The sequence below is a fragment of the Pipistrellus hanaki genome (genome assembly GCF_964339955.1).
Source record: "Pipistrellus hanaki genome assembly, chromosome: 13".
NCBI lineage: Eukaryota > Metazoa > Chordata > Mammalia > Chiroptera > Vespertilionidae > Pipistrellus > Pipistrellus hanaki.
Window position 1 is genome coordinate 17,598,116 of NC_140515.1, and position 24,543 is coordinate 17,622,658.

General features: G+C 41.6%; 1 protein-coding gene across 1 annotated transcript in view; it reads left to right on the plus strand.

Moving 5' to 3' along the window:
• Positions 1-24,543, plus strand: part of FHIT (fragile histidine triad diadenosine triphosphatase) — a 737,284-nt gene that overhangs the window by 702,641 nt on the left and 10,100 nt on the right. The window contains 2 exon segments of the mRNA XM_084903158.1: positions 11,818-11,845; positions 11,848-11,923. Coding sequence (XP_084759284.1) covers positions 11,818-11,845; positions 11,848-11,918 — 99 coding nt within the window. The 3' untranslated portion in view covers positions 11,919-11,923.

Genomic DNA, 24,543 nt, shown 5'->3' on the forward strand with positions numbered 1-24,543 from the left:
TCAAACTATTCACTTTGTTTCCTTCTCTGCAAAATGGGGACAACGATATTGTGCCTCTGCCTGCTCAAAGTGGATCCAATGAGAGTCCACATGCAAAAGTGCTCTGATTTAGATGCTTCATCTTAGTCTCTCATGCTCAGAAGATGTCCACTACTGACGATGTCCACTACTGACCATGAGCTAGAGAAGGAAGGTTGAGGGCGAGGCTCTGGAGGCCCACTCTCTGCGAGCTGTAAAATACGATCACATCTCCAAGCTTACCTTCCTCACTAGGAAGGGGAGCTGGCAGCACCATGGCGCTCTCAGGAGGATTGAGAGAGATCATGTCCATTCCAGAACTTGGTACCTGGCAATTAGCTAGCACTTAATAGGAATCCATTAAGAATAGTGGTAGTGATAGAACAATAATATGATTATGCTGTCATTATTCTCGGGCCCCTGCTCTTGTTTCACTTCCCAGAAGCAGAAGGGTCCTTGTCATTGGACTGAAAGCCTCTCCCCTGAGGCCGGGGACTGGGTCTGTTTTCATAGAGCAGCATTTGTTTCTCGTGCTTAAGCGGCTGCTTGCCTAGACCTGACTCCTTTCATCAGTAGACAAGCGCTCTCTCTCCACCCGAGGCCCAAATAACCATTTGCAAAGTGAAAGGAAGGACAATCAGTGGTTGGTTTTGCCTCTGAGATGCCAAAAAATTAGTTTGTCTGGTTTTTAATTTTTTTTTTTATTTGGGCATTTGATTGACACAGTCTGAACAACTAATTAGGAACACTCGCACATCTTGGACTGATAAATTGGCTAGTAGGCCAATTGGAGTCAATTATTGCCAAAATCAAAAATTAAAGAGCTGGAGGAGCAGATAGCTTGGGAATTGATGGCTTTTTCCAACACTTTGTCTGTTTCCTACCTAAATATCAATCAGCAGGCTGTCTGTTGTCCCCAAATGGTGGGCAGCAGAGATGGAGCTAGGGCTTCAAAGCTCTGAAATACAGTCTCGGGGTAGGAATCGGCATATACGCAAAAGGACTGAAAGAGGTTATAAAATGTAGAAAGCATGTAAAATTTATATTACTACCGCAGACGTGTTTATTAAAATCCAGCAAGTATTACTTTTGCTTCAGAAGTAGGACATCAGAGCAAATTTATGGTGAGAAGAACGTTTGGATGACTGTCTTGCAGACATAAAGCTCTTAAGGCAGAGCAGTTTTAATTAAGAGCAGCATCCTGTGTGAAGTGTTATACCCAAATAGATCCAGGAGGGGGGGGGGGGTTCAGTGGAGGGATAAATCAATTTCAGACATCTGGAATCCAATTAATAACGTCAGTGCTTTCACATGCAAATGCTACTGTGCAGTAATCCTATGGAGGTTCTGCAAGGAAGCGGGATTTCCGTTGGGGGGAAAATTGCAATCATCCTATGTGGTGATCCTGCATGTTGCCCAAAGATGTTTGTTTTCATCTATGGCCTGCCGTTGCATACCATTCAAGTAATGTTTAATGACTAACGAGTATCTGCAAATCAGATCCTCACCCTGGAGCTTTCAAGCCAAGGCACGCGTGCACACTGAGCGGAGGTAGTCTGGAGGAGGGACGTCCCCGGGGGGCTCAGACACGGATTCTGGGAATGTGCATTTGTGATTTCTGGGCCTTTAAAACGATACCTGAAATTATAAGGAACTATTTTAAAGCATTTTCATCCTTTAAAATCAACCAAATAAACTTCTTTAAACCCTTGGGTGGCACTGAGTGAGATTAATTAAAAGATTGGGACACTTCGAAAAGACTTTTGTGGGTGTTTAATTCATACAGGTATAACTCTCAACATTAATATTTTCAGCTTTAATGAGAATATCAAAGATATTCATATTTAAAATTCAAGCCATATGTATATATGTACATACATAAGCCAAGCCTAGGAGATATGTGTGTGTGTATATATATGTATATCTGTATATAGACGTGTGTGTATTTGCATATATTCCTATTTTTATACATTTATAATGTATATTTATGCATATTATTTGTTACATATGTATATTTATAGGTATAAATGTAAGTCCTAGCCTTGGCTCTGTCTACAGTGCCTCTTGGTAGTATATTGGGTGGTTAGATGCATAGTAGAAAGTGGAAAGAGGGAGGGTGTCTCCTTTCTGGCCTGGTGCTCTGAAATAGTCATGAGCCTGGCATTGCACTTGAACTCTTCCCTGTGGTGAAGAAGTGAGTTTGCAGCTGCCTCCTATCTCTGTCGTCTGTGCTGATTTCTGGGGTATTTAAAATGGAGCCGGCAATAAGGAAGCCTCAGTTTCTTTCCATTAAATATCCTGGCTAAAAAAAATAAAAAGGTGTTTGGAATCCCCTGTGACAAAGATCTGCTGCCACACATGGTGAGCTTAGCGTTTCAGCTCCATGCAGGCTTTCTGTCTTCATTAGAGGTTTGTAAGTGAAAGAGAGAGAGGTGTTTGGGAAGGCTGGCTCCTAATTTATTTGTCAGCTCATGTGGGCCAACTTCTCTGAAGGGCATGGAAACAGTTCTCTGTGGAGTGAATGGGTCTGTGAGGGTGCAGTTTTGTAATCACGGTAAGAGTCTTATAGGAAGAAGGAATCATGACCATCAGAGGAGTGGCAAGTACTGGAGCATAGATTTCACATTGGTTATTTTTCACCTGCCAACACGTGGGTGCCGGTGCCAGGCGCCTGGCCGGAGGGTGCCAGGGTAGCTCGTGTAGCTCTGCCAAACATCTGGTGAGCACTGGGAAGGAGTTTCTGAGGTCAGCCTGCTCCACTGTGGCTACCAGTTGTGCAAATAGCTTGCCTCACCTGCTTTCCTGTGGGCCTGATGTTAAGGTGAGGGAGGGCCCAGGCACAGAGCCATGCTGGGCCAGCGGCTCTGGCTGCCTCTCTACCTTCGCCTCGAGCATCTGAATGTACTGCGTCTCCACTGGTGACTCTTCTGAGCTTCACAAAAGTAGGTGCTTCCCGAGGGCGATGTGACCAAATGAATCACTGATCCCTATTCTCTTCCAGCCTCCAGCGCTGAGGAAGGGAGGTTCACCCTCATCTCTTGCCCTCTCTTTGGGCACTTCCTCTCTCTGCTCCAGCCCCTGCTCGGCAGCCAGCACAGGATCCTGCAGACACTGTCCTTCCTCTGATCCCTCTCAGCTTAATCGCCACCTCCTCAGAGCAGTCTTCCCTGACCTCGCTGTCTCTTTGGTTCTTTTCATTGTTCTCTCTCATGGGGGGAATGGATTCGATTACTTGCAAATTGCCTGCTCTCTTGCCTAGAAGGGAAGCCTCCTGAGGGGCACCAGACTGTGTCCAGCTTGCTCCTCACTATTTGCTGAATAATTGAATAAGTTCTCTAGAGAAACCAGCTTGCAACGCTTGGGCTGTGTGGTGGTGTAAAACCTGTATTTTACATGCCCCCCAACCTAATTCAGCTTCTCCCAATGGGCTTACCTGCAGGGCTCAGCCTTGCTGCCTGGAACATGGTGTTGGGCAGGACTCTGAGGCTGTTACGGTGGCATATTTTTGGTGGCATATTCTGTGTTGGCTTAACTTCGTGCAGTGCAGACGTTCCCCCATCCTGAGGAATGGCTGTAGTGCCCGGATCCTGCTTCTCAAGGTTCTCTGAGGTGCCTGGGGAAAAAGAAGCCATAGTGTAAATGAAACAAATGTTTAGGAGATGTAAATGAAACCAGTTGGTTGGCCCTTTGCCGCTTCCTTTGCCTCATTCTCAGTACCGCAGGCTGATATCACTCCCGGAGGAAGGCAGCACTTGCTCAAGCACCAATATCCCAAACACAGGGGAAGGCTCATGCAATGCCACTGGCCAAGAAAACTGCTTTTTGAATGAATGTTTTCTTCCCCAAGTTTGCTGCCTCACAGACCTTCCTTTTAGAAAGGCGTTCCTTTCTCAGAGAGCAGGTTCTCAGAAATGGGAGGCCTGAGGAAATCAAACTGATAGAAATCTCTAGTTCCTGATGCTTCACCAATTTCTTACCCATTGAAAACGGGGAAGGCTCTGGGAGGCTGGAGGCTGGCGCCTGGGGCCTGGCCAGGTGTTGGTCAAGGCGCTGCTTCCTGAAAACTGCCCTGGCCTGGAGTTGCCTTCACAGAGTGACCGCCAGCCCCTGACCCTGGTGGAGGTTGATCTCTTTTGCAACTTAGCTTTTCTGTTCTGTGCTGCTGTATCAATCACGCTTTCTAAAATGTCAACCAAATGACGAATTTACAGAGTGGGTCTAGCAAATGATATTTCTAATTCCAAACAATATTGTTCCTAACTAGCCTTGTGATGTGAGTTCCAGGTGAGATCTTCACCTGGAAAACAGGGAGAAGTGAGTCGGGAGGGACAGTGCTATCCCGTGACACACCTGACAAGAGCTGCTGGGAGTTCTCCCAGGGGCCAGGAGGCGAGCAGCGGGGCTAGGAAGATGGACAGGTCTGTGATTTCTACTCTGAGCATCGGAGCTAGACAGGAGGCTCTTTGCCCAATTAACTATTGTTGGGGGTTTATTATAATTTGAGGAGAATGAACCCTGGATTTATGCAACTGAGTGTTCTAGCAGTGGTCAAGCTGTGGCTGCAAAGGGCTTTCCGTCTGAAATGCTGAGCCCAGGGATTAGGCAGGCTCAGTCTCATCCCTTGCAAACATGAGGCTCACTGGAGTAAGCTCTGAAGGAAATGGCAGCCGTGGAGTGTCTTAGGAATAACTCCAGATTGCACTTTACTCCGCAGACAGTTCTCAAAGGCCCTGACTCCCATGTTATCCCCCACATTCCTCCCCCCAGCCATAGGCTAGCTTCCAAGTCCTGCTCTTTAACCGCCTGATGTCTTGTAATGAAGCTCTGGATGGTGGCCGCCAGGAGGCAGTGCAGCAGGCCTTTCTTTAACCTCAGGTTTCAGGCTGCTTCCTGATGGCTCCTGACAGGAAAGAACTCATTCGATGTTTTAATCGAAATCAACTCTGCACAGGACCAGAAGCCAGGGGTGCCCTTTACTGAGCTGCTCCTAGTAAGCTTCCGATGGAAACCTGCAAATGTTACTATCCACCAATTAAAGTGATTTTCTGATGGCAGGCATGAGTTGCCCACCTTGGTTGCACAGGTTTTAGAGGTTATATAGGATGCTCTGAAGACCTTTCTCAGTACTATCAGAACTGTGATGCGGGCAAAGTCTCATTTGCTGCTTTGGCAATCGGCTTGACAATGTGATACTTTAATGTATAATTGGATAAGCAATTGGGTTCTGTTATAGTACAGTGGTTTGGCATAATTATTTTCCAGGGCTGTGATTTTCTCGTTAATAAATACTTTTGGGGGTTACAAATTCTTAAAACATCAACACTCTATGCTCCTTGAAAGTAGGCTGCCATTAATTAATATAAGAGCTTATTTCAGCATTTGGGCCCCACTGGCAGCACTAAAAAAACCGCTTGCTTTTACTTAAGCAAGTTAGGCTTAAGCCAGAGCTTTGGCAACTCATCAGAGGATGAATGCTCTGTTGATTACCTGAGTTCCTCTCGGCAAAGGGCAAAGACCAGGCTTTGGAGCCTTCACAGTGACCAGAGGGAATTTGATTGCTAGATGGTGAGATCTTTAAGTGCAATCAGCCTAGGGTTCCAGTTCATAAGATCCCTCGCACAGAGAGTTAGAAAAAAGGCAATTAACATATTTTTTGCACAAAGAAATAGTTGAATAACCTCAGGGTTCTAAGGAAGCAAAGTGGTGGCACGATACCTTTTTTTTCTTCTTCTTTCTGATATCAAGTGAGAGCATAAGGTGATGATAGATTAGGACCCCAGGAAAGCCCAGTGTGGGTGAGTGACTGCTCAGTAACTGGCAGTAAGAGAATAAGGGTTTGGTTCTAGGGAGGAAACTCATGCTCAAAGGATGCTGTGCATGTGTGGGTATGTGTGTGTGTGGGAGAGAGACCACCTCTAAAATCATGCATATTACTCAGCAGCAATCTAAATGGTCCAGGAAGGCTACTCAGGGACTGTGAGAAGCACGCGACAGAAGGGAGGCAAATACTTTGTACTAGTTTCCCAGCAGCCTTGAGCAGTGATCAATGTGTGCTATGCAAAGGGCCAGGAAGGCAGCCAGCGATCTGAGGCAAAAGGTCTGTCTGTGGCAGGGGTCCTCAAACTTTTTAAAGTGGGGGCCAGATCACGGTCCCTCAGAGAGCTGGAGGGCCAGACTATATGAACTACTAATTCCTACTGTAACACCTCGGCTGCGCTCACTGCCCAAAAAACCTGGCGGGCCGGATCAGACTCCTCTGCGGGCCGCATGTGGTCCGCGGACCGTAGTTTGAAGACCCCTGGCTCTGTGGGGTGGGACCGAGCCCCACTCAGAAACTGCTCATGTTGCTGCTGACTCACCACCACACAGGTTTATGTGGAAGCGGAGCCTCCTGCTCCGGACTCGCCCCTTCCACCCAGCTCCTGTCACTTCCTGTCTGGCTGCCACTAATTCCTTCTCCAGCCAGACCACCTTTTAGGAAAACTATTCCAGTCATTTACTCCCCTGCTTCTATCCCTTTAATATCTTCTTTGCACCAAAAATAAAATGCAGATATTTAGCCACCCCCAAAGACTGCAAATGCTGTTCCCTAGTTCCTCCTTGCTTAAGGGATTTCTAATTGATTACCTATCAGCTTAAAGCTACCCTCAGTGAGGCTTTCCTCCACACCCCACCCCAAGTTCTGCCACCCCCACAGACCATAATGGTCTTTCTTTAGAGCTCTTACAATGTGAAATTATGTTGATGTCCAAAATCAGGCCTGCCCCTCCCACCCCCCAATTGGAAGCTTCCTCCAGGTCAGCCCAGTAGGAACAAGCACACCCATGTGTTAGAAGTCCATTGCTCAGTTGCCCTTCCCAGCTCTGGAGCCTCCTAAATTGACTCTCAGAAGCTTTCAAACTAGGTTAGTATCTTTCTGTTTAGCAATGCCCATCTCACTCCTAATTAACCATTTGGTGTTTCCCCTCCCTACCTGGGTGCCCCATGAGGACGGTAAAGGGGTCTGTCTAGCTCAGCGCTGTAGAGTAGCCTCCCCTAGCACTGCAGGGACAGGACAAATACCTGGTGTATTCATATGTGTTCATTAATGCCAATTTCCCAAGTTGTTTTACTTAATGTTTTTTAAAATCAGCTCTTATTTTTAACTTAAATTTACATGGAAATCTGAGATATCATAAATGGGAGGTAACACTAAAAATAAGAGATTTCTGTCTAGACCATATTTATTATATTCTAGCCAGAGTTTGGGTGGCTCCACCCTATTAAGGACATGCTAGTACCAACTGAGACTTACTTTTATATATACACCAGATACCTAGAGCATGAAATTCATACATGGGTGGGGTCCCTAGGCCTGGCCAGCAATCAGGGCTGATTGGGGCTTTACGGCTGCTGGCTGGAGCCTCCCTTCCTCAGCTTCTGGCTGCTGACCAGGGCCTTCCTTTGTTCCGTACCATCCCCTGATGGTTAGTGCATGTCATAGCGAGCAATCGAACTCCTGGTCTCCTGGTCGAACTCCCGAGGGGACACTTTGCATATTCGTATTTTATATTCATATTGATTGATTCAGGGAGGGAGAGATAAAACCATCAATGATGAGAGAGAATCATTGATCAGCTGCCTCCTACACACCCCCCACTGGGGATCGAGCCCCTAACCTGGGCATGTGCCCTTGACTAGAATTGAATCCACTGAACCAAACTGGCAAGGGTGAGACTTTCTTTTTGATTAATCAGAAGAACTGAAATATGATGGAAAAGGGATTTTTGGCTTATTTTTAGAGCTTTCATAAGACCTAGACCAGTGCCTGGAATATATTATGTGTTCAGTAAGTGCTTGCAGACCAAACAGAAGATAGTAACAATTTTTAGAAAATTAGGTCTAAAACTCAAGTATTTACTTCCCCATTCATGAAGTTATTTTCCTTGCTATACTTTGTATAAATACCTATCTGAATGGAACCATAAGAAATTGTTTAATTAAGCTCTCTGCTCCTTGTATTGTTTTGAAAAACTAATAACAATGAAAGATGTAAATATATATTCAGCCACTTGCTTCCTAATGAAGTGCCTTAAATAGTCCCCCCCCCCTCCTCTCACACCTTTGAAGATAATTTGGCATTTTACTACAGATCAGTCCCAAACTCTGAAAAGTATTTAAGTCACCATGAATTATTCCTCGCCTGTACTCCATGACCGAGCTATTACAATGCCAACAGCCAGGGCACTCTGAGAATTACACCCATTATGAATCCATTATGACCCACATGCCTCACAATGACACCCTCCATACACAGAAAGGAGCAGTGTCCAAATCAGCACACATCAGTATTACAATCAGAAGTCCCCTTAACACCCTTCCCTGGAAAATCCATTCAGGCAGATAAAGTGGAGTGACTGCAGGTACTTTCAAAAAATCTTTCCTCAAAGCTGTCCAGAAATAGAATTCCCTTTGAGGAGTCATCACAGATTTCATTCATTCTGTTGAAGGTGAATTAAGTCTTTGGTACAAGTTTTTGCAAACTTTGTAAAATTGGCATGTGAATCGAATATCTGTGAGGACAGTTTCAGCTGCTGTTTTCGCACAGGGAAAGGAGGGAATCTGGGTCACATGGCCATGGCACTGAGCATTTTCACAGTTGAACTGTGATAGAACCACAGTGGGGAGAAATGGGTACCACAGTGCATTAAGTCCCCCCCCCCCCCCCCCCCGAGGAAGGGTTGCTATTCTCTGTGCTACTAAGAAAGAAAAACACTTCCAAGTAAATTATGACACACCTTGCTAGCATGTAGAGCCTAAGACCACCAGGTGCACTGGAAGAACACTCAAAACAGCAAGAATCTGCAACTCTGCTAACCCTCCACAGTCCTGAGCGAGGAAGATCTAAAGAAAGCCAAGGGCTTGCCTCACAGCATTTAGGAGGGAAACCTCTCAGTTTTAAAAACCACGTACAACAGAGCTTTGCAAATATGACTAGTTTTTGTTTTATTTATTTCCTATTTTCCGTAAACAGCTTCTAAGCGTTGGCACAACGTTGCCATCTGTAAGGCATATGTCAATAACAGACGGTCGCCTAATAATTAGAAAGTCATTAACGTTTGCCAGCTCTAAATTATTTGGATTCATCTGGTATGATCCACACTGATGAGGCCACTTAATGCTTGATTTCTGTGCCTTCCGATGGCGGAGCCAGAAGTGGGAAGACCGTATTTTCTGAGCTTTGCATTGTTCTTTCTCATCCGACTGAATTGTTACTAGATGGATTTATAACGGATCTAAAGCTGGTATCAAAATGAAAATTAGTTCTTGAGTAGAAAAATGGCAATGCAGTTTGACTTGCCTGTAGCAATTGTGTCAGATCTGCCTCTGCAAGGGAGGAAATGACTTCTTAATGTGGTTTTCTTCCACAAAGGAGAATTAAATCTATGTGGCAAGATGTAAAACCAGTGCGCTGGCAGCCAGATTCTGAAGGGAAGATCCATGACCCTCATAAACATATCTGTGGCCTGGTTATATGCTAATGAACCTCATTTAGGGGAAGGCTTCCCCCGGTGGAAAGCTAGCTCAGCTTCAGAGCCGGCCTATTGTCCCCTTACTGTTTTGCCTTCAGTAGCAAAGTTTGCTCTCAGATAATGGGGCAATTTCTCCATCTGCTGCCAGCTGCCAAGGTGGGGGTCTCTGGGTCAGATTTACAGTGATTGGGCCTGAAACAGCAAATCCCACTATTTTTATTGATAGACTTTTTTGCTGAGTCGGCAAGATTATTTTACAGTGGTTCTCAACCTTTCTCATACCGCGACCCTTTAGTACAGTTCATGTTGTGGTGAGCCCCAACCATAAAATTATCTTCGTTGCTACTTCATAACTATAATTCTGCTACTGTTAATTTACATTATATTAATTAATATAAATATCTGTGTTTTCCCATGGTCTTAGGCTCTACAAGTATGACCCACAGGTTGAGAACTGCTGCTGTAGAGCCTAAGACCATTGGAAAACACACATATTTACATTACAATTCATTAACAGTAGCAAAATTAGTTATGAAGTAGCAATTAAAATAATTTTATGGTTGGGGATCACCACAACATTAGCAACTGTATTAAAGTGTCATAGCATGAGAAAGGTTGAGAACCATTGTTTTAGAAGGAGCTGACTTTTGGGCAAATGCACCTGGTGGGTGGAGCAGGGTGTGTAGAACTGTCCATGTGGGTGGCATGCAGGTCCTCAAGGTGGATTAACAGGCAGAATTAACTGGTGGGAACAACACTGCTGCTTCCACTGCCTCTCTAGGCGATCTGACAGAGAATGCACTTCTGGGGACCTCAGCTTCTTCCCTGGCAAGATGGAGCTCAATAGCGCCTGCCTTGTGTATGGGTCATTGTCAGGATTCAATGAAATGCACCATGAGATATTACACACCAAAGGAACTGCCATTCGCATCCTAAATACTAACCATCATTGATGCTGTTAAATCATTTGACTCTCCTCAAATAGCTTGACACAAAATACTACATTGCAGTCTGTGAAGAAGTTATACCTTCAGCGTTTTGTGGTGTAGAGTCTCACACAGGAATAACAAATTTAGTTAATAAAACTGAATTGCAGTAGGAGATTAAGGGGGAAATTGAGCTGTTCAAATGGAGAGTTCTGAGAACATCCCCTCTCTCTGATAGAATGGAAATGTTATCCACTCTATATGTAAATCTGAGACATATATACGGTATTTTTAAAAGAAATATAGGCATCTGAAGAGGACTTTTAAATGATTCAACTAAGATCAGTTGTTAATATTTTGATGTTTCCTAATTTAACTTTTTACTATTTACCTGCTTAGAGCCTCTTTTAATAGACATACTCTTATTTCTTACTCTGTACTCATGGCCCTTGTATTATTACGGTAAATGTGCTTGTGCTATTTTGGTTCACTGAACAAAACTGCTCAAAGCTTATATAAGAGAGGCTAAGCTACAGAAAGTGGTGGGTAAGTCCAGACCAGATGAGAGGAATGGTAATGGCAGGCAGCAAGCTCAATGCCTGTAAGTGAAATGAATGAAGGATGAGGGCTGAAAAAGAAAATTAGCAACTTGTGGGGATTATAAATGGCTGAATGCCCCCTCAATCTGTGACTCCTACACCCAGCCCCGGCAGACAATTCCAAGCAGGGGACAGGCCATCCTGTGTTAGGCAAAGAGGCAGGGTGTGAGTAAACCTCACATAATGCTTGCCAATTCCAAAGAAATAACCCAGAAGGCTGGCTGTAAAAGACACGGGTGGATTAGGATTTACGTGCGGGCCGGGATGGCCAGCCAGGGAAGCTTTCCACAACCCAGACTTTTTCTGTACAAGGTGATATAGAGAACAGAAACAGGGCATGCTGGGGGAGGGGACATGCTTGCTCAGAAGCTGTGTGAGACCGAAGTGCAGGCTAGCTGTTTCCCTGTCATTTCTTGACTCAGGAGCTGGCCAGGCTCCCAAGGTGTCACAGTCCACCTACTGAAGGCCTTCATCATATTCCCACAGGGTGAGAGGGGTGTTGGAGCATGGGAAGGGGCCCATGTTCTCACGCACCAAACAGTAGCCTAATATGGTTATTTTATTGCAGATGCTGGAAATGTGGTTTTATACATGAAACCACCCCATATTCAAATTTTGGCAACTAAGGCAATTAAAAGACACATCCCCGCCCCTCCCAGCCTATGGTTTGCAAATTCTGTTCAACTACCCCGCAGCACTTGTTCAAGGAGATCTGAAGGACCCATTAATGAGCGAACTCTGTGTTGTCTTTTTTCCCCAAAGCTCCAGAAACATGACAAAGAGGCGGCGGACTCCCCGCCCTGTGGAGATCTGAGGAGGAAATGGCAGCAGAAGCCGAGGCGCTGCGGGCCTACTTCCAGTGACTCAGGTAAGACACCACCTCCTCCCCTCTGAGACCTCCAAGGGCCTCAGGAAAGGGGCTACCTGCCCAGGTTGGGGACATAGAAAAACTGCTGCACCAACATTCTAGGCTGGTGGCTGCAAAAGTCAGAAAAGCCAGAGTGAGGTAGACCCTGCTTCCTGAGGCCTAAGCCATCCTGTGAGTTCTCTCTCCTCTCTCTTCTCTCTGGTCAGCCCACCTCACCTCTCACCTGTTTCCTCCTTTCTGATCCTGCGCTTCTCCAATCCAAGCCGTCCAAGATAGTTTGTAACTCCAACCTGATCATCTAAGACACTGGTCGGCAAACTGCGGTTTGCGAGCCACATGTGGCTCTTTGGCCCCTTGAGTGTGGCTCTTCCACAAAATACCACATGCAGGCTCGCACATAGAGTACGATTGAAACTTCATGGCCCATGCATAGAAGTCAGTTTTCGGCTCTCAAAAGAAATTTTGATCGTTAGACTGTTGATATTTGGCTCTGTTGACTAATGAGTTTGCCGACCACTGATCTAAGAGGTCAAAATCCTTGGAGTCACAGCATCTTTAGGCTCAAGGCCCACAATTCCCCTGTGCATCTTGCCAGGCGCTGTGGATCAGCTGTCTCCAGACCAGGTCAGCCACGCCTCTGCTCTGGCTGCTGGTTGGCAAATAATCCTGTGGGTTTCCATGTAGCTTTGGCTGCTAGGAAGCTCAGGCCACAGGGAAAGGCCAAGGTGAGAACGATGTTTTGCATTAATGGTGTTTAACTAACTAGAACTCATAGATTTTAGATGCTGGTAGAAATCTATAGCCAACCATCTTTTAAGAATGCATGTATACACCAAATGTTTATATAATGTCAAGGGGTTTGTGGATATTCTGAAATTAATGAATTAATAGGTTATCATGAAATATTGGGATACATACATCTAGATGAAAAAAATAATTTGTTGTTTAATCTGGCTTTCAAATTTAGCTGAACATCCTGTATTCTCTCTGGCACCCCTGTTACAAAACCTCCTTAGGGTTCATGGACCCTAGATAAGGAGCCTCTCCTCAAAATAGATTTTTTTCCTTCTTAGATTGTCTTCTTCATCTGGTCTTATGTACACGTGTTTATATTATAAGCTGTTGAAGTACATCAGGTACTAATTAAAAGCAATTAGTGAACAAATACTAGTAGCAACTGAATTATATAAAATGGTACCAACCACTTAGTGGTCATGAATTTTGGCTAGAAAACACATTATTTATTTTATTTTTGCTTTTAAAGTGAGCCCTTTTCAGTTACTTTCAAGTATATGTGTACTTGATAGCTTCCCCCTTGCCCTCCACCTCCTTTGAAAGCGTTCTGATTACTGATGCAGCATTAGCTGCCTCTCCTTCATTATGGCGCAATATGTGTGTGCTCAGGCCCTTGCATTCTAGAAAGCTCATTTCATTCTCCCAGGCCGTTGGCTTGTCAGCTCGGCATGCCATTGCCTGAAGGGACAGCGTGTGGTGCTAGCAGAAGCTTTCTTTGATATTTCTTTTTCACCTGGTTCACCTTCTCATCTCTGGCTTTCTTTTTAGGATCAAGCTAGTTTACCTGGGAACATAGGCCTAGGGCCATGCCTGCCATCCTCCTCCTGTCCCCTTCTGAAAGAGAGTGTATCCTTTTGGAATGCCCCATCCAAGGGCGTAACATTCCTCAGAGGCAGCCGCCTAGGCTGGATTTTCTTCTGTCTGGGTTTCTTGTGTAATGGCAAGAAAGCTCTAGGCTTTCCCCGAGGCATGCGGCATTGGAGGGCTCTGTCTTGCCATGGGCTCCTAGAAACTTTCAGAGGTTTTAGACTTCTCACCCAAGTTTCCAGTATGCTTTGCCCCTTTTTGCTTCTGTCTTGCCTTGAGGCCTAGCATCTCCTGCTAGATATAGAACAGGGTTGCTACTGACTGAATGATTTGCTAAGCATTTCCATACCAAACATTCAGGAGAGAGCAGCTTTTTGCCTATTATAGTCCATTTTCCTACTTAGGACATCTCTGGGTATAGGCTCACACATTCTTCTTTGCCATGTATTTGTGTTTGTTCTTAAGGAAGACCAATGGCAAAGACTAAGGTCAAGCCCTAAACACCTGGCCTCCCAGGAGAAGGGGGGGTTGCAAACAGATCCAATCAGCCAGGACACTGAATTCACCACAGGGGTCCTCAAACTTTTTAAAGTGGGGGCCAGATCACCGTCCCTCAGAGAGCTGGAGGGCCGGACTATATGAACTACTAATTCCTACTGTAACACCTTGGCTGCGCTCACTGCCCAAAAAACCTGGCGGGCCGGATCAGACTCCCCTGGGGGCTGCATGTGGCCCGCAGGCCGTAGTTTGAAGACCCCTGATCCTACCAGGTGAATCCAAGTGCCTTAGAAATCTCACCAGAAAGGTTTTTTCCTTACTAACTTGTTATACAAGTGATTGCACAGTATGTGTGAGTTTTTAAATTAACCAGCATGGACTTCTCTCTTTAAGGGCTTTTGTTTACAGACCAAACAAATTCCCTCCCGTTTTTTGGCCAGTCAATGGGTGATGAGGGTTGCCCAATAGACACAACCAATAAACATCATTTCCTGTTGTATAATGGTACTACTTGTCTCTCTCTTTACAGACAGAGGAGAAAGGAACCCTTTTGTTTAGAAAACCTGCTCAGTGAGTTGGTCTACCTGGCTCTTTGGCACCTACTCTCTCTCTCTCTTGAAAATGGATCTTATGCACCCATTGTTTATACAGGGTTAAAGTGTTCCTGGAACTTCTGAATCTGTTAATAGATTGGGCTGTCATGCAAGATTTGGACATACCCATACTTTAAAGACTAACATGACTACAGACCTGCTCCAGCCCCTAGGCCAGTTCTCCCCATGTCTCCCACCAGGTGCGCTGGGAAGATGAGGCCCATATGGGAAAGTCAGCTTCCTTAGGGAGCAGAGGCCCTCCTGTCCCTGGTGTGAGGACACAAAGGGCTACACCACGCCCATTGCCTTCCACAGGCATGTTCAGTGTCCTGGCTGATTGGATCTGCTTGCAACCACCCCTTCTCTGGGAGGCCAGGTGTTTAGGGCTTGACCTTAGTCTTTGCCATTGGTCTTCCTTAAGAACAAACACACGGCAAAGAAGAATGTGTGAGCCTATACCCAGAGATGTCCTAAGTAGGAAAATGGACTATAATAGGCAAAAAGCTGCTCTCTCCTGAATGTTTGGTATGGAAATGCTTAGCAAATCATTCAGTCAGTAGCAACCCTGTTCTATGTCTTCTTTTGTCTCAGTCTCCTACTTCATTTTTTCTAACTTTAGTTGGCACTACTACTGATGTCCCCATTGACCCTCACCCCTTCCCATCACCACACAGTTGTCTGTGCGTTATGCACCTGTGTTCTTTGGCTAAGAACCTTCTGCATGAACCTTCTGCATGTCAGTAGGACCACAAAGATAAACATTCCAATACTATCGATTGTTCCCTCAGCCTCTTGAAAGCAACAGTTAGTTCTGTAAAAGAATTCTCTTGATCTTCCGCTATAATCTGCAGGATGTTTTGGGCCTTCTCTGTATCCCTTGCCTAGCAGGAAATTACTTTGAACTGCAGTTTCTTAGACAAAGAAGGAAAACAGACCTTGTCTTTGCCATGCAGAGAAAAAGCCAGCTATCTAAGAGTTGCTGAATGAAGCTGCTGCAATTATCTCACTCTCCACCTGACAGATCCCTGATGAGGTTGGCAGTCCCTTGGTTCCAGGAACTCAATATCTACCTTCTGTGTTTGGTGAATTTATGTGCTGCCTCCCCACACACTGGGCTGAGTGCGGGAGGAGGGTTCAGCCATTGCTCTTTTAGTCTGGGTTCTAAATCACATCAGATGACAGTGGGTCTGCATTCTTTACCTAATCTGTGCCCTTCCTGGAATATAATCATTCTTTACTTAGGTACTTACTACTAGGTTTTGCTGCCCCTAAACACCCATGCTACATTTTCTACTGAATTCTAAAGCAAGTGAGGGAAGATTTTGTCAGCTCTCTATCCCCATTTCTACCCTATGTGTAAGGGAGTGGGGTGTGTTGGTTGTAAAATAGGCAGGCTTCGCCCCCAGCTCTGAAAGAAAGTCAGAGAAGGGCAGGTTCCCATACTCTGTTGTGTCAGCAGAGTTCATTTGTAATTCATCAAACTCTCCTCTGTGTGAGGCATTATGTTATAGATAATTGGTTGCCTCTCATTTACTCATAACAGAGCTTTGCAATTTCAAAGCAACTGAGTCAGCCCAAAACAGCATTATTAGTAGTTACAGATATACTGTCAAGGCAAAATGTTGATACTGGCATTTTTGAAAAATCACCATGATTTCAGCCACTGGACCACACATATCATAATCATGGACAGTTGAGGTAGACAAGGAAGAAGAACAGGTTTGCTTAGTGAGTATGTGTCTGATCACTGAATTATACCTTTTAAAATATATTCTACCACCTGGAAAAGTCCTCAGCCTTCTCAAAGAAGGTCTACTGTGAGCATGGCAGCCTGTAGTGAGAAAGGCCTAGGGATCATAACTCTTCCTGTTCTATGGGGAGGCAAAGGAATACCTTCGGTTCCTTGGCCAGTTCAATCCTAAACCAACCATCAATTCCAATGAAAGTGTTGCCAACACTCTTTGAGCCACCCTACATTGATAGGATAAAACTGGATGGCTCTGTTGGAGTGTCATCCTGCACACCGAAAGGTTATGGGTTCAATTCCCCATCAGGGCGCATACCTAGGTTCTATCCCAGTTGGGCCCATGCAAAAGAAGCATCCATGTTTCTCTCACACCTCATTATTTCTTTCTGCCCCTCTCTTTCCTTCTGTCTTTTACCCTTCCCCTCTCTAAAAATCAATGGGCATATCCTTGGGTTTTTAAAAATCGTTTTCTTTAGCATGCAATATAAGAGAAGACTCTTTGTTTAAGGCCAATGATACTTTAGTATCTTCAAAAGCTCTTTAGGAAAAAAGGAGCCATCATCTTAAACACAATAAGAAAAGAGATTTTGGGTTGCTTTTTACTTCCTCTCCTGCTCATCTCATGTCTCTATAGGATTGTGCTCTCTCTCCTCTTACTGTAGACTATGTTTATAGAACCAAATTTCAGTAGCAAGGAATTACAGACTCAATTATTTGTATTAGATAAATCAAGTCCCTGTGGCCTAAACTGGGAATCATAGAGACTTTAGAATAATAAAATCTAAATGACTTATTTAATCATAGCTAAAAAGAATAGCCATATAGTTATATGTTAAAAATTTGCCTTTAATAAAAAAATCTATGGGTAGTTCCAAAATGAATTTGTTTATTTTGGTTCTTTTAAATATATTTTCCAGAGATCCATTTTTCTCTAAAATATACCCAATAGTTCAGGCAAAAGTTAACCACAGGCTGCCATGGCTGGTCTGCCTCAATGGTTAGAGTGTCAGCCCTCTAACCAAAGGGTCATGGATTTGATTCTAGGTCAAGGGCACATACCTGGGTTGCCAGTTCATTCCCCAACTCTGTCAGGGGTGCATGCATGAGGCAACCAATCAATGTGTCTCTCTCACATCAATATTTTTTTTTCTCTCTCTCCCTCCATCCCTTCCACTTTATCTAAAAACAATGGTAAAATGTCCCTGGGTGAGGAGTAACTACAACAAAAGATTACCAGAGGCCACTGATAGCTAAAGAATAAGCGGAACTATTTTGTCCAGATGATCTAGTTAAACTCCTAGTAGAAATGACCAGTTTCCCGTGGTTACTTTTAACCCTTATGGATCTTGGAACTCCATGATCCATCAGCACAGAATCCTTTTCCGACAAGTGCAACCCAAGTGCCAAAAAATTTTTTAAGAGTTTCAAGCTTTACTGGCATCATGCAAAATAATAATGAAATAAAGCCTGTCATCACCTTCATCACCATCATCACCTTCTTCTTCACCCTCATCTCATCTCTAGAAATGGAGACTTTATCACACATCAGTCTGCATACTCTCATATGATAAAACCCTTCAAAAAATATCTACCCACTCCCAACACTCTATTTTTCTTTTTCTACTTGCTTCTCTCCCCTCGGTATTGTCCTTCCCTATTATTTTTCTCTTTCTGTCTTTGTCTCTGTCTCTGCCAGAAAGGAGGTGGTGGAGAAAAGTCCTCCTGAGAGGTCATAGGAAGTTAATATGAAGAAAGACTATGAAAATTCACCATAATAATCTGTAACCTGCCCTTTAATAATAGAGAGTATTTATGTAAGTCATTCGGGAAGTTAATCTGAAGAAAGGCTATGAAAATTCACCTTAACAATCTGTAACTTGCCCTTTAACAATAGCTAGTATTTATGCAATTCATTCCATCCTGTTTCTAAAATGTCCTTCAGCCGCCTCTTACTATATAAGTGCTGCATTGTTTTGACATTCCAGGGGCCTCAAGTGAGTTATCATGTAGGCACTTGGTCAATCAGTTTGGGATACATTAGCAAAAGCAGCTCTAAACTGTGTTCCTTCTGGTTTTAATACTTCTCTGGTGATCTAAAAGACACGGCACTGTGTTCTTTAATTTATCCTGAATGGTGAGCAGTGAAGACTGTGTCTTATTTTTCAAACTAAAGTCCAAATACTGGAAAAGGTAGACACTAAGGAGAAATTATTTAGAGAATTAAAATACTATCCTATTGAGACCACTTGTTCCAATGTGTTCGAAAAAAAGCCAGCCCAATTCCATGTAATGGGCCCTTTCTTCTTCCTCTTTCTCTTCTTTTCTCCTTCATGGGTGAGGCAGGAGCGATACAGATTCAGAGAGAGGGCTGGGGAAGCCATCGTGAGGGCTTCCTTTTTTGTACCCTACTGCTTTGGGGAATGAGTGCCTGCCACCCTCTCTGTACCCTCCCCAAATCCCAAACAATAGACGTAACTATTTTTGTTCACTATCACCACTTTGAAACACGATTATAAGGTAAATCTTGTTTCCACCACTATAGCCAGCCTCATTCAATAATCTGAAATTAAGAGAAGTCAAGTAGCGGGTAATGCCTCCTCTAAAGCAAATGATTATGTTGAACTTTATCAGAACTCTCGAGAATGTACTTGTAAAAAGAAAGGCTGGTCAGGTGAACATTACAGTTCTATACAAATTAAGTCCTCTCTCAAAAAAAGACATGTGTTTCCAATCACTTGTTCTAAGCACCAGGCATATCCCCTACCAAATTAAAGTATAAAAAGACATTCTGGAATCATCTAATAATGATATCTGGATTCTCTATTTTGTTATTTACCATCAATGGAAATGTTTTTAAATAATTCTAGGTGGTGCCTCATCAACTTTGCCACTACACTTACTTTTTAACATATCACTGTTTCATACCTCACTTTCCCTATGTATGAATTACTACAATGAAAAGCCTTTTAATTATATCCTATGATTATCATCAGAATAGCACAAAAGTGGATAGGAAATGCACTAGCAAAAGGAGCTCTGAATTCTTCTTTTGGATTGGCTACTTCTCTGAGGATCCAAAAGACATTCTGGCATATTCTACTACTTCCAATGTATCATGAGTGGTGAGCAGTGGAGACTGTGACTATCCATTAGCTATACCGAGATGTCTGGCATATTCTACTACTTCCAATGTATCATGAATGGTGAGCAGTGGAGACTGTGACTATCCATTAGCTATACCGAGATGTAGATTTATTATTTCTCTATAATTTATATTGTATTTTCGAGAGCATAAATTGTGTAATTGTTCAGGTTATAAGAAATTAGTTTAAACAGTAATTAAAGAATAAAATCCTATAGGGCAGGAAGTTTCCAGACCACCAAAAAAGAAAAGGACTTCTGCTTTTATTATTAACAGACCAAATACTTTGACTCTGTTCAACTAAAATAACTGTTCAGAATATAAGAAAATGTCTGTCAAACTAAAATAACTGTTCAGAATATAAGAAAATGTCTGTCAAAGGTAACAAAAGAATTCAGAGTCAAGATGGAAAAGAAGACAGAATCCCAGAGAGAAAGGAGCCCAACATGTGGGGTTGCGTTTCCCCTGAGGTGATTTGTGAGCCTAGTAGAGGCAGAGAGAACAAAAGCAATCAAAGCTGGGTTGCCAGTGGTCATTCGTGGGTGGGAATACAAAGGGCTGAAGAAGTGGTGACACCCTTGGGAGAAGAATGAGCCAGATCTAAACCAGACCTAGTACCAACTGCAGCCCAATCCCAAATCATTTTAGCAACTGAGAAAGTCTTAATCCCTGGAACTGAATTACAGTGACCCCAAATTACTTGTCCCATTAAGTTTCTGGCAGAAGCAAAGAAAAAATATCATATTTGAAAGAAAATACACGTTGTTAACTTATTTCTACAATTTTTTTTAAATAGAATACTGTTACAGGAATGTGTGTATGCACATACATCATAGCATATGAGGAGACAGTCATATATAAATAAAAGTAGATTCACAGGGTGCCTAACATTGAAATTATAAGACATAGCCATTATAACAACTATGTTTATTTTGTTTCTGGATAGAAAAGACAAGATTTTAAAAATTTCATCAGAGAGCTAGAATCTATTTTTAAAAAGACAGAAATGATATAAAAATATAAATAGAAATTCTAGAAGTGAAAAATATAATAACCTAATGAATGAGTTTAGTAGCACACTTTTTAGAGCAAAAAAAATTTTTTTTTTAAATTGGTGAACTTAAAGATGAGCCATGAAGAAATAAAAGTGGAAAAATGTGTAAGAGAGATCCATTTAAACAGAAAATCTAACAGATATTTAAATTTTCAAAAATGAGTTCTTACGGAAGCTATATTTTAAAGGACAACCTGAGAATTTTTCAAAACTGGCAATAGCACAAATCCAAAAATTTAAGAACACATGAAACCCAGAACAGGGATTGTAGAATCTAGAACTAAGCACACATAATAGAACTGCAGAAAATAAAAGGCAAAGAATAACTTCTTAGATTTAATGGTAGAGAAAAAAATCAAAAACTCTTTTTTCAAAGGAGTAATATTTAGACCAAAGCAACAACAAAAAAAGAAAATCAGAAGACCATGAAATGGCATTTTTAAAGAACTGAAAAAACGTAAATGCCAATCTAGTTTTCCATACCCAATTAACATCTTCTTAGAGTAAAAAGGTGAAATAAACATATATTCCGACAAAATCTGAGTGAATTCAACACCATCAGATTTAACCAAAAGAAATTAGAAATAATTTTGAACTGATTGAAGATAAATAAAACTTGAGGATGCAACTAAAGGTAGATTAGAGAATAATTTACTTTAAGTTATGACATATGCATTTATTAGAAGAAAATAAAAGCTAAAAGTTAATGTGCTAAATACCTTTCTTGATATTGTAGTCATTAAAAAGAAGCATTTAATAAATAATTTTAGACCAATAAATTTGAAAATTGGCATTAAAGTGATGTTTCTATAAAATATAGTTCTACCCAAACTAACACAAAATAGAAAATATAAATAATTTTATATCTATTAAAGAAATCAAATCTGAATTAACACTCTTCCCACAAAGACCTAGATAGCTTTACAGAGAATTCTACCACACAATTAAGAAATAAGAATCTTGCTAAGAATAAGAATAAGATTATTGATGAGAATCTTATGACTTATAGAACAAATTCTGCCAGAGAAGAGGAAAATAAAAACAAAATCTTTTCCACTTCTCATTTGGTATATGAATTGCCCTTCAATAAACAGAACATGGGAACATAGGTGTTAAAATCTTAAAATATATCACATAATAGATGGATAAATAAGTAGATTAAATATATTGTGTGTGTACAATTCATGAAAGGGATAATACACTATGACCAATGCAATTGATTTCATATTATTATCAAGTAATGTATTTGACCAGACTAATAGAGGGAGAAAAATGAGAATCATCTAAGTAGATGCAGAAAAAAAAAATTGATCAAGTTCAATAGCCAACTTAATAAATATAACAGTTCTAGGAAAACTAGAACTAGAAGGGAATTTATACTTAAAGGTAAAATTTTGAAAAATATTTATCTGAGATTATAAATGAAATAATATTCACTTTCAGCATTTCTATATCATAATATACTCAAGGCTTTGCTAGTACAGCAAGTTAAGGACATTAAATAAGAGTATTTAAAATGAAAAAATAAAATGGTCATAATTTATAAATAATATGATGTCTGTGGAGAACTCAATAGAATCTACTGAGAACCAAGTGGAGTTAACCAGTAAACTTAGCAAGGCCTCTTGCTAAGAATAGAATAAGATCAGCACATGCAAGTTTTGAATTTCTCCAAATCAGCCACTGTCTTAGCTCAGGCTTCCAACAAAATACCGTAGACCGTGGGGCTTAAACAACATACATGTTCTGGAGTCTGCAAGTTCAAGATCACATTGCCAGCATGGTCTGATAATCATGATCCCTATTCCTGGCTTGTAGATAGTCACCTTCTCACTGAAATTTCCCCTCACTCTTTTTGTAAGGATAATAGGACCCTCAGGGCAGCTCTACCCTCATGACCTCATCCAAATCTATTTCCCACCCAAAATAGATTTCCTGGCCTTCAGCACATGAACTTTGGAGGGATACAAACATTCAGTCCATGGCAAACAGAAAATGAAAAAAAATAATAATAAAGTTATCTAATATTAACATCAGAAATCAAATTCCAAAAAATAAAGAAATATAAGCTTCTAGGCAAGAAAACTAAAAAATGTTATTAAAAGGCATTAGAGAACAATTACATAAATGGAGAGATGAATGACAATTTTATAAAGGCTAAATTCTTTTCAAATTGATTTATAAATTTAATGCAATTCAAATAAAAATCCCTATAGGTTTTTTTAAATGTTCTATTTTTTTGTGAAAATTCACAAGTTGATTTTAAAGTGCTTATGGAAATGTAGCCAGAGACTATTAAAATAACAATATAGAAGCATAGGATGGCTTACTGTACAGCATATTGACTTATTACAAGGCTACAAAAGTTAAAAAGGCATGGTATTGGTACAAGGATAAATAGACAGGTAGGATTAAATAGAAAGTCTAGAAACAGATCCAGGCATACTGGAACACTTAATTTTTGCTAAAATATTTAATACCATGGAGTTCGTGGAAAGGAAAATATTTTCAATAAATTATTCTGGAAAAATAGGATATCCATATAGAAACCTAATGAAACTATTCCCCTACTTCACATCACATGCAAAAGTCAATTCGAGGTGGACTATGATTCAAAATGTGAAGTATAAAACAATAAAACTTTTAGAAGATAATATAGGAGAATATTGTCATGATATATCAACAAAACTTTTTAAATACGACACCAAGAACATTACCATAAAAAAGATGAATAAAATGGACTAAATTCAAATTAAGAAATTTTGTTTATCAAAAGACACCATTAATAGAGAAAAAAGAGCGAGAGGAGGTCTTTGCCACATATATATCCAACAAGCCAAAATCTAAAAGATAATTTTTTAAAGGAAAGGGCAAAAAAAACACACACACCTTGCAAATCATTGAGAAAAAGTTAACAGCCCAGTAGAAAATATGAAAGGATTTAAACACACTAAAAAAACAAACAAAAAAACACACACACAAAAAAAACCCCACTAGGTATCTAAATAGCCAATAATCTTTAGTCATCAGGGAAATGTAAGCTTAAAACACAATAAAATACAACTGCCCATACACCACAACAGTCAACATTTTAAAAGACTGACAATATCAAGTGTTTGCAAGAATGTGGAACAACAGAAACACACAAAAGAATACATAGACTGATTGTGTTCATGCAAATTCAAAATAGGCAAAACTAAATTACAGTGTTTAGAGACACATCCATTTCAAGAATATGGGAAAGCAAGAAAACAATCACCATAAAATCAAGCCAACGATTTACCTTTGTGGGGGAGGCAGGAGGAGGGTTGTGATTGGGAAGGGACTGTGGGGTAGAAGGGGGCTGGCAATGTTCTAGTCCTTGCCAGGGGTGGTGACAAAATATGTGTTTGTCTTATATTAATTCTGGAAGCCATATATACCTTCACTACTTCTCTGTCTGTATATATTTTATCATAGAAAGAACTAAAAATAAATCTGATACATGAACATTTTGTAATTAAGGACAAAAGAAAGGGAAGGATAGGATTGACTCAAATGTACAGCCTAACTGCTGGCTGAATATTCAATTATTCCATAATAAGCTTAAACACAAGAAAATAACCATTGCATATAATCTTTACAAACACTCTGCTACTACATCAGAGAGGCAGTTCTCCTCCTCTTGGCCTTTCACAAGCCACACTGCCAGCCAGATAATTATTTCAGGAACCGAGGAACAGAGATCACCACAGAGAGGATGCTTTATTATTAATGACTCTTAATGATACCACTTATGAAGGGCTTATCACGGGCAAACAATACCAAGCACTTTACAATTTTTAGTCCAATTAAACCCCACAACAATCCTCTAATAGCATCCCAATTTTCAGAAATTGAAACTGAGGTCTAGGTCACTATGGGACTTGCCCAAGGTTATATACATAGAAAGTCAGGGTTCAAGTCTGACTCAGGCAGTCTGAGTCTGGAGCCCACATTTACCTT